Genomic DNA, 9,963 nt, shown 5'->3' on the forward strand with positions numbered 1-9,963 from the left:
GCAGGAGCTTTGGGGCACCTCCTTTAGAAAAACCTGTGCCAAGATGCTACGTGAAGCATGAAGAAATGTAAAATAAAAAGATGTTTTGGGGAGATAAAAAGACAAACAGATTATTTGCAAAAAGCAGCTCTGATTTTAAAAACCATGGCAGAGCAAGGTAAAAACACAGAAGTCATGAAGGCCTGAGTGGGAGAAGAATTTAACAATTTGAATGTCAGACTGACAGTCAAAAAAAGCTTTATAATGCAATTTCACCAGGTTAATACATAAAAAAATGTCCTCACAATAGAGGTGTGGTGTTGATGATGTTGACAAATCTTTTCTTCTCACCACTGATCTCCTTGACTCTGTTTTTGCTGTGCACTGATCTTCAACATTTTACGGTCAATGAATTTAACCTGGATTTCCACTCCTGTGCATTACTGAACTCACTACCTCAGGGAGTGGGCTAGATATCAAATAAATGGAAATAAAAATATTCATGAGTTTCTGTGCAGTATCACAGTTTCTTAATAATGATCCATTAAATCTTAAGGTTTTCATCCATGTGCTGTCCTCTCTTTTTAAAATTCTGTAGTTCCAGTCTGCTGTGAGGCAGTAATCTACAATAATGTCATTATTGCTTAATTTCAATCCTCCCCTCCCTTGGAAGAAATGTCTTCTTTCTAGAGTAACAAACTCACCTCTCCTTAGTTCTCTTTGGCAGAGAGACAAAAGGAGGCTGCCTCAGGGTGATAAATGTATTTTCAGCAGCTCCTGTTAAAATTATGGCTCTATTTTTTTGTCCTCAGTTCACAAACCAAAATAACAACCCTTCTCACAGTGCAATTAAGGATTTCATGTACACCAGGAAAACCAAGAGTAAGACTTAACTACAAGAAAATAAATGCTGGAGCCAGAAAGAAGGACCCAAAACACATTTTCATGGTATATTTTTAATATATTAAAAAATTACAGTTTCAATAAAGAAGTAGAAAAATAAGAAATTCTTTGGAAATTGCTTGTGAAATACAAGCAGTTCCCCAGAAGGCATTAATTATCTGAACTACCACACATAAATGATCCAAGCATCCAGTGAACTACTGAGACAGTCCCAATCAATACATTGAGAAGAGAGACTTCAAAAATGGAAAAATATACTTTCCCTAAAAGGTCTATCTCAAACTGGGGAAAGCCAGGTCTCAGGTACTGTTCTGGAATCCAGCTTCACTTGGGTCAGTATCGTGTTCCTTAAGTAAGGGAAGAGGAGGGGAAAAAAAAAAGAAGAAAAAAGAGTTTTAACAACAGGGTAGAACTGTAAGATTTTTGGCTTAAATAGATTACATGTGAAATGGGCAATTCATGTTAGTACAAACTGCTGCTCTGCCAATATGCTCCAAACATGCTTTGAAGTATGAAATTTGCTATGAAGAATTCTTTCAGCACAGCTGCATTTCAGTGCAGCTCCTGAGGAACAATGCTGGTCACCTCTGCACTGCAGCACTGGCCAGAGCCCTGAACACTCCTGAGGACTCCCTGCTCTCACTCAGGCACCAGTAACGAACTGGATTTAGCTGCAATTACAAACTACACTTGCATGTACTAATCCCCCAATTAAAATAAATGAGAGACTTAATAAATTGAGCAGTACATGTTTTATGGAGATTAAGAGCCATAAGTACTGTGGCTCACACTTCACTGGTCTCATTTATTGCACAGCTAATGTCTTACATCACCTCTTGCCTGTGACGAGTGTAGCTGCTACAATGACACACCACCCTCACTGATGCTACTACCAACTTCTCACTTGTAATTTTATTAAAAATACCTGATTCAGTTTCTTAAACTCAACCACTTGGAAGAAGATGTGCTCCAGGATATATTTGGCATCTTGCTTGTCCTTTGGGAGTTCACTGGTCACTCCCAGGATATCGCCGCATTTCCGCACGTAGAACTCCAGGTCATCGTCGGTGCCTAAACGAGCATCCAGGGAAGAAGGCACGTGAGTGTCACACATCTGGAGCAGCTGGCCAAAAACCTGCTCTGAATCTCCATTTGCTGTTGGCATCCTGGGAGGTTCAGTTCCATCACTAAGCTCAGTGGCCTAGCCATGATGTATTCCTGCATTGAGTACCTGCTCATCTTTGTATGTTGAGAATAATCTTAACATTTTAACTTCAAAGCATAAAAAGGATGTGAAATTTATCAGCAAGATGGCACAAAGCAATTTATGCACAGTTTAGGAAACAGCAGGCAGATGCAGGATAAAATGTTATGTAGCAGACAAAATATAACGTCATGGTACATAAGGTTCGCACTATTAAATTCCAAAGCCTTTCAATTTCTTAGACCGGGATAAGAGCAGTAGATTTTCCCAAATGAGGTCCATGCTTTAAAATTAAATATAACAATTTTCCTCTATAAAAAACTGGAGTTTTATTTTAAATGTGCAATCTGCTCCACTTACATTTGTTCGTGATCTCTGCAAGACGTGCTTTCTCTGAGGAAAAAGTTTCATCCAAGTCAAACAGTTCCAGAGCAGGAGGAGGCAATTCTTTGAAAGCAGGTGGAAAAACCTTGCAGAGAAAAAGCAGCACAGTTGATTGCCACATATTCTTCTTACACTTTATAGATCTCTAAGACAACAGTTTTAAACTTATATTGGACTTGAAGAAATCCTTTAAAAAGTCAAAAGCAACTCCAAAGCCACTGAACCAAGGGCCACCACTTGAAAATTTCATTTCTATGTTGTAAAAATAAGTGAACATTCCAAAATAATTTAGTCACACGTATGCCAGAATTATCACCCAGCATCACAAGTAGACATTCTCATTTGCAGTTTCAGTTTTGCTCCATGAGACCCAGGTGATGGCTGAGAGCTGAGGAACTAAACTGGCCCTAACAGCTCACCCTGAAAACATACTGACATCAATTCTGGTCAGAATACTTTCTGTTTCATGCAGGTACCATTTATGTCACAAGCTGGACTTGGGTTTTTAAAAAGCAGTGAATGAGACACCACTTTCAGTTGCACTCCTGAAGCTCTAAAGGATCCCAGTGATGCTTTCTCAGTGGCCAGGGCAAAGCAGGATGGAACAATGATGGCAAAATTCAGATACTCAGAGATTCCTGCCTTCTGAAATGAGTTTGACACCCCCATAGCTCGTGTTGGTGCTGTCAGCCCAAACATTGCTGGTTAAAGTTTGATCAGCTCCTACTGTAAAAGACCAATGCTCCACTTTCTGCTTCCCCTGAGGATGTGGGAGATGGAGGCAGAGCAGGACAGACTGGCTCCTCCCTGGCAGCAGACAGTGCAGCACCTTCACCACCACAGCTTTCTCAAATACCACATCCTGTTTTCACTGGGAAGGCTGAGCCAGAACCTCACAGGACTGGAGCAGCTACTCAGTCAAAGGCTCACTACACAAGGACTCTCTTTTGGTACCACACACTACATTTTGAAGCTCTTTTAATAAATTAGAAGTGTAAATGCGTGCTCTTTCCTAAAAGATGGTCCCTGCAGTGTAGTCAACTCCCAAGTGATTAATTATTACTACAGCATTTCTCACTACTTCTACAGAGCCATGGAAATGACACACAGAGTTTTTGCATGAAACAAATTATATAGAGACTTATTAAGTTTTGAATAGACATCCAAGATTATCAAGTCCAACCTTCTTGGAGAAGGGTTCTCCCTGTACTGTACAAGCAAGAAAATTACTCACAGCTGGCTGAAGGACAGGTAGTGGAGTCTCAAATTCAGGCTGAATGAGTTGGAGGGGTTCATGTTTCATATTCAGCTCTTCATAAGCTCTGTAGCACAGAAAAATTCAAAGTATGAGGGAAAAAGTGATACCACAACTATTTCCACTAGCAGGCTATAGCGATGGATTTGATGAACACACCAGCATCAAAGTTTTGCACCGTAACAGCACAAAAAAATGGGATGTCCATTTTATAAGGACCTCATAGAACTACAGATCAGTAATAAATAACTTCTACAGTGAGAAAATTAAAGTTCTGAGAGGGGAAGACAATGATAGGTGGATATATAAGGTGACTAAAAAAATCACAGCTCAATTCTACAATCAACTTTTAGAAGGATGAACACGGATGAAGGAAAAGCAATCCAGCACAAAACAAGCAGAACTGGGATTTCAAAAAAGTTTATAAGGAAGTCAATAGAAATAGTTACTTTTTTAAAAAAGTGTTTGCTATGGGGTCAGAAGGGAGATCCTCCTGTGAATTCACAACTAGTGAAAATACAAGAAATACAGAGTAAGAAGAAAAAGTGTTCCTAGAAGAGTGGAGTTTCATGGAATCTGTGTTAAGCTGCCACTACTCCAAGTGCTCCGACATGATCTGGGCAACAGGGGAGTAATGATGGACAAAACTGATAGTGACACAAGGTGGTAAAACTGAGCAACTGGTAAACCTCAAAACATAATTTTTGGGAAATGCAAAGGTGACTGAAATGTAGCTTTCAGTAAGTGCCAAATAATTCAAAAGTGGAAAAATGAGCAGTTCCCAGTTATCACTCCAGAAGATGCCCAGCTTCACTGCAGACAGTTCCCAAAATATCAGATCAATAAATCTCATGTAGTCAGGAAAAAAAAAGAGAAAAGAGGGCCAGAAACTACAGCTAAAACAAGAAGCAAGAGAAAACATCATTGCCACACTGTACAAATCTATCTTCTGGTATATTCATATTCAAAATGTTCAGTCCTTCCTGCTCTTGAGGAGACACAGTTCAGCACAAACAGAAAATGCAGAACACCAACTAGAATGAATAAATAAATAAGTAATAAGAAAATTACAGCTGCTGACTTGATAACTGAAGGGAGGGCAGTTGTGTCCAGCTGATAAAGGGATGTATCAAACAGCTTTGTGAAGTCTCTGGGGTTCTCATCTCCTTCCTGCAGGCACACTCGCAGCTGCTCGGAGAGCGCGGCTGTGTCTGGGAGCACGGTGTAGTCTGAAATCTGGACACACAGACACACACCCCTGTCATCTGAAATGGCCAACCCAGAATTATTTCACTCTGTACCAGGTATGGCCCTTTGCAGTGCAGCTCACTAGATCAGTAACTCTCAGCTGTAAAGCTGCGCAACGCATGAGTGCTTTATTTGGATTTCTGATAATTCTTTAAAACAGACAGCTCACTAATCAACTGTGCAAAACTGCTGGTTTTTATGCACACAGAGTATGCAACTTAATCACATAAAGATATTTCCAAATAAAAACAGCATTTGTATACAACTAAAACTGACACACAGGTTGATCCCCACTCACATACAGAAAATTTGCTTTTCCTTCTTGTACATTCCTCTTGTCTCAGTCCATCTCATAAACATGGGCAAATTGGAAAGACACTTTCACAAATTATATCTGATGATGAAAAGCAATCTAAGGCTGAGTGGTACCATTAATTTTTACACTGAGCCATCTGTCTACTCAATCCTAGACCACGAATAAAGGTTCTGCAACAACAGCAGCACCCATCTTGCTGTTAGCCACTCTGTGCTAAACAGAGTGTGCCAAGACCAGGCTGATCCCACTGTTCTTCACCTCCTTGGGATGGATCTCTCTTACCTCAGGGTCCTCCATATCCATCTGGTTTAAGTGAATATCTGATGTTGTGAGCCACTGGAAAAGCACATCCTAAGGAAGGGCAAAACTCAATTACTTTCAGGAGGATCCAAGTAATCTCATACTATGCTTAAATATTCTATTAAATCTATTAAATAACATACCATGAAAAAAATTTAAAATAAGATAATAAACCACAGAATATCTCTTAGTATTGGCTGAGAATTCCTATACTGAATCCATTTCATAACTGTCTTGCTCTAAAATGAAGCTGAGCCTGGAGTACTTTGCAAATGTTGTGGAGATACAACAGGGTGTTTTTTCCCAAAAAACTCAAACTTACCATGATCTTACCATTTTCTTCTTTATCTAAATACTGGTCATTGAACATGTGGGAAGATCCCAGGGCTGCCATCTTTCCACCTTTACTCTACCAACAAAGAATACAATATAGCAAAAATTCCTTCCAAATCATAGTTTTAGAGTCAATTGTTATTGCATTGCATTACTTCTCCACATAGTAATAAACAGTGTTAACTTGTTTATATTCATTAACAATATCAATCCTGTGCTTGTAACTCTTTACTACTAATTTTCTGAATTTATTTTTATAAATTAACAGGGGTGGATGAGTAAAACAAGACATGAAAAATCTACTGGTTCCAAAGTGAGAACCTTGGAATTCAATATGCTATACTTACAAAGCAAGATTATTATTAAAACAGCAGAAAAAAAAAACCCAAAACTTTAAAGAACTAAAGATATCCACAAGTCAACCAAAAATATGTAATCTTTGCTGACCATCTCATTAATTCTCCTCTGAGCCCCATGCAAAGGAGTTTACCATAAAAAGAGTCAGGAGTCACTGGGCTCATCTGGAGTTTGAAGATGTACCAAAAACTGAGGTGGGTTTGTAAGCACCCCCAAAAGATCCACTCACAATGTTTGTGTGGGGCAGGGGAATGCAGGGAGGGCCCCAGGCAGCTCCTACCTCATGCTGATAGAAAGCCAGGATAGGCCTGTTGAGAGGGAAGCAGACAGACCCTGTGGACAGAATTGCCACTGCTGGCTTCATCACATTCAGTGTGGCTCCAAAAGGATAAACAAAGGTGAGAGCTCTGCAGGAAATACAGGAATTCCATAAGCACCTGCATGCACCAGGCAGGCTGGACAGATTCACAGATTCAAACTCAAACCCATAGACTAGAGACAAACAAGATCTGGTCATGAGAACAGTAATTCCTTTTGAAACCTATCCCTCCTGCTCCTTCAGAGGTTACCAAGCTCTACTAAACAGATTCTCCTTTCCAGATATAACCTAAGAAGCACAAGAACATAAGAAATGCATTAGAAAACCTCACCATAAGCACTGTGTACTGCTGCTAATCACAAACCTGCCAGTTCTGAGGTGTTCTACACATTTTGACATCAGTTTCCTCAGAGAAAACACTTACTGAGAGTCATGGCCCCTTCCATCTTCATCTGTTGCCTCAAGCACTGTTTTCTTTGCAGCTTCACTGATTCCCCTACGAGATATTGAAAAAGAAACCTTACTGAAAACAATCCAAGTTTACAAGAGTTTACTGTGAAGATTCACATACCCCAAATATTTACCTGTTCAAAACTCCATCAGAGATTAGTGCTTCTTTTGGGTGGTGGTACTTGTAATACACATTTCGTACTACAGCATCTTGCAAAAAGAAAAAATACAGAAATTGACATCTCAGCTGATCAATGTGTTAGATTTAGCAAAGAAAAATTAGTTTAGCTCTTGGATTCCCTGGGTGTTTGCTCCTAACACCACAAAGCTGCCATTTGGCTACCAAAAGAACTGAAATCAGCCTTCACTATTGTTTCGTTTTGGACAGAATAGATTTAGGATAGGAATCCGTTTGCAAATTCAAATAAAAACACAAAAAGTTAAACACATCACCATCTTCTGCAAAGCAAAAGAGACAAACAGATGATCCAGTTAAAGCAGCCTGTACCGACTTTTACAACTCTATTTTTTTATACATCTTCCAAACACCTGATGAATTGAGTCCTACTGATGCAAAAATGATGCATGGTCTAGAAAAGCCACCAAAGACCCCAAATATTTTATGTACACTGACACACACTTGCCTTGGGTTGTTGGGGTTTTTCTCCACACTGGCAGCACAAAACTAATGAGTGACATTTTATTGGTCTGCTAAAGAAAAGTGCCACTTCTTATTCAGTGTGAGCATTAAGTGATGCAATCCTTCAAAATGTGTGGAAAAATGTTTTAAATTAATGGCTTTTTAATCAAGAAATTTCCCAATAATTTTTTTTTTTAGTAAATTAAAACTAACAACTACAGCAAAGGAATGGAAATGGCCAAGTTGCCCATGTACTCTGTCCAAGGAAAGCCTTTGCTGTGCTCCAATATTACTTTGTCATGTGCATGCAGATTTAAAGAAAAAAAATCTTTTAGACCAAAAGATACTTTGTGAGAAAGAGCTGCTTGGCTTGTATCCACAAAGGCTAAACCTGCTCTTTCAATTTTCAAACTGATGACTAAAGGTAGCAGTGAGCCCCATTACCATTATTGAAAATGATCCCATATTCTTCTAACAAAAAGTTAATATTTGTGCCATTCCGGGACTCTCCACCTTCTCTCAGCATCACCAGGATGGCCCCACCATCCTCCAGGAATTTCTTCAGAACGGAAAACTAGAAATCAACAAAGAGCCAGGAAAAAAACAAACATGAGAAGCTACCCACAAAACTGCTTGAAGTTATATTGAGATGAGGGGAGAGAAATTATTTTGACTGCCTGCATTTAACTTTGTCCTATAAGAAAAACATTCAAATTCCAATGTATATGAAGTCATTTAAAGCAGCATTACAGCAAAGTCTTCTGTCTTGCTCTTTTCTACTTAAGCACATTTTAAAATATGCTTTTAAACAATTATTGACTTCTTACCTCATCAGCACTGAACTTCTCTCTTGGTCCTGCTGTAATCCATAATTTCACCCCAAAGAGTCTCTCAGAAGTGATCTCATCTTTTAAGCTATGAATAAATTAATAAAGACACACATTATTCTTGCATATAATCCTGAACCACAACTTTTTCCTTTTTTTTTTTTTATAAAGGACTTGCAAATGAACACAAAGCAAATCACTTCAGTCACTTTGCATCCTTTTATCTGGGTTTAAAGTTGACAACTTGAGCAAAAATAATCCTTACAAATGCCAACCAGCTAAACAGTAAAGCTCCTCTGACAAGGCACTGTGGCAGATCCAGAACTGCTGCAAGCTGTCACAGCTGCTATTAAACTTTGCACCTGAGGAGCTTCCTACTATTTTTCATTTTCTTCTTTTTGGCCTGGCCACATTTCATGGAATTAGATGAGGTGGAAGGGACCATGGAGCCCAGCCCCAGCCCTGCACAGACCCCCCAACAGCCCCACCCTGGGCACCCCTGGCAGCGCTGTCCCAACGCTCCTGGAGCTCTGGCAGCCTCGGGGCCGTGCCCATTCCCTGGGGAGCCTGGGCAGTGCCAGCCCCTCTGGGGAAGAACCTTTCCCTGATATCCTCTCCCAATCAGCTCCATGCCATGCCGTTTTTCAGCGATCAGATAAACAGCACCATTTACAAAACTCCTGCTGTCTTTTTGTCCCAAACTCCAAATCGGGACAGACTCACAAACCTGTACGAGGAGCTTCATCCTTCCAGCTTACACCCCATCTCCTACAGGTGAGCTGTAGCTCCCGAGAGCCACGCACAGCATCCCACAGCGGCAGAAGATGCAACAGGGCGCAACCAAGGCGAGAGAGCGGCCTCAGCTCACGACACACCCCCCAAAGGCCACTCGGGTGCCCAGCGCGGCCCACACGGCTCGCCGTGCCCCGAGAGCCGCCCCTCACCTCTGCACCTTCCAGCTGCCGCGCAGCCTCTTCCGCAGGGCCTTGTAGCCGCCGGCCGGCGTGAAGCTCTCGCCCTTGGAGGCGTTGAACACTATGGCATTGCGCGGGCCGCTCTCCATAGGCTCCCCCGGGGCTGCCGGAGGGCTCTGGGGAGCAGCGGGCCAGCGCCAGCGCTCCGGCCGCCCGCGGGTCCCCGCCGAGCCCCCGCCGCGCCGCCGTCACCACGCGCGCCCTAGCAACGCGCCGACCGGACGCATGCGCGGGTGGTGTTTCCCCCCCCCCCCTTGAGTGCAGAGGTCGCCGCAGTGGTTCGCTCCACTCCCCGCCAGGGAAAGGGGCGGGGCGGTACCACTGCGGAGGGCGGGGGGTTGACGGGGCGGGGACAGGGCGGCGCGCTCCCGCCCGCCCTCAGCCCGGGCGCTTGGCCCCGGTCCGCGCCTGTCAGGGCTCCTGAACCCCTCTTGACGTTCCCGGGCCTTAGACACAAGCAAAATCAAAAACCCC

At 42.0% G+C, this 9,963-nt stretch overlaps 1 protein-coding gene across 1 annotated transcript; it reads right to left on the reverse strand.

The window, feature by feature from the left end:
• Positions 1–919: 919 nt before the first annotated feature.
• On the reverse strand, positions 920–9,715 carry IFT52 (intraflagellar transport 52). Its single transcript, XM_064391335.1, has 13 exons — positions 9,460–9,715; positions 8,516–8,603; positions 8,133–8,262; positions 7,183–7,258; positions 7,023–7,094; positions 6,560–6,686; positions 5,912–5,998; positions 5,572–5,640; positions 4,807–4,961; positions 3,705–3,792; positions 2,447–2,555; positions 1,808–1,953; positions 920–1,229 (listed from the first exon to the last, which is right to left on the reverse strand). The coding sequence occupies exons 1-13, from the start codon at positions 9,576–9,578 to the stop codon at positions 1,182–1,184; spliced, it is 1,314 nt and encodes a 437-aa protein (XP_064247405.1). The 5' UTR covers positions 9,579–9,715; the 3' UTR covers positions 920–1,181.
• Between the last annotated feature and the right edge of the window lie 248 nt (positions 9,716–9,963).

This window comes from Passer domesticus, chromosome 16, assembly GCF_036417665.1.
Source record: "Passer domesticus isolate bPasDom1 chromosome 16, bPasDom1.hap1, whole genome shotgun sequence".
Lineage (NCBI taxonomy): Eukaryota > Metazoa > Chordata > Aves > Passeriformes > Passeridae > Passer > Passer domesticus.

What these genes read in the sequence shown, in the direction of transcription:
- IFT52 (XM_064391335.1), bottom strand. Translation starts at nt 9,578, where the DNA reads ATGGAGAGCGGCCCGCGCAATGCCATAGTGTTCAACGCCTCCAAGGGC. An exon ending in TGGGATCATTTTCAATAATG is followed by an intron (nt 7,259 to 8,132) that starts GTAATGGGGCTC and finishes TCTTTTTGCAAG; the next exon opens with ATGCTGTAGTACGAAATGTG. An exon ending in TGGCTTTCTATCAGCATGAG is followed by an intron (nt 5,999 to 6,559) that starts GTAGGAGCTGCC and finishes CTTTGTTGGTAG; the next exon opens with AGTAAAGGTGGAAAGATGGC.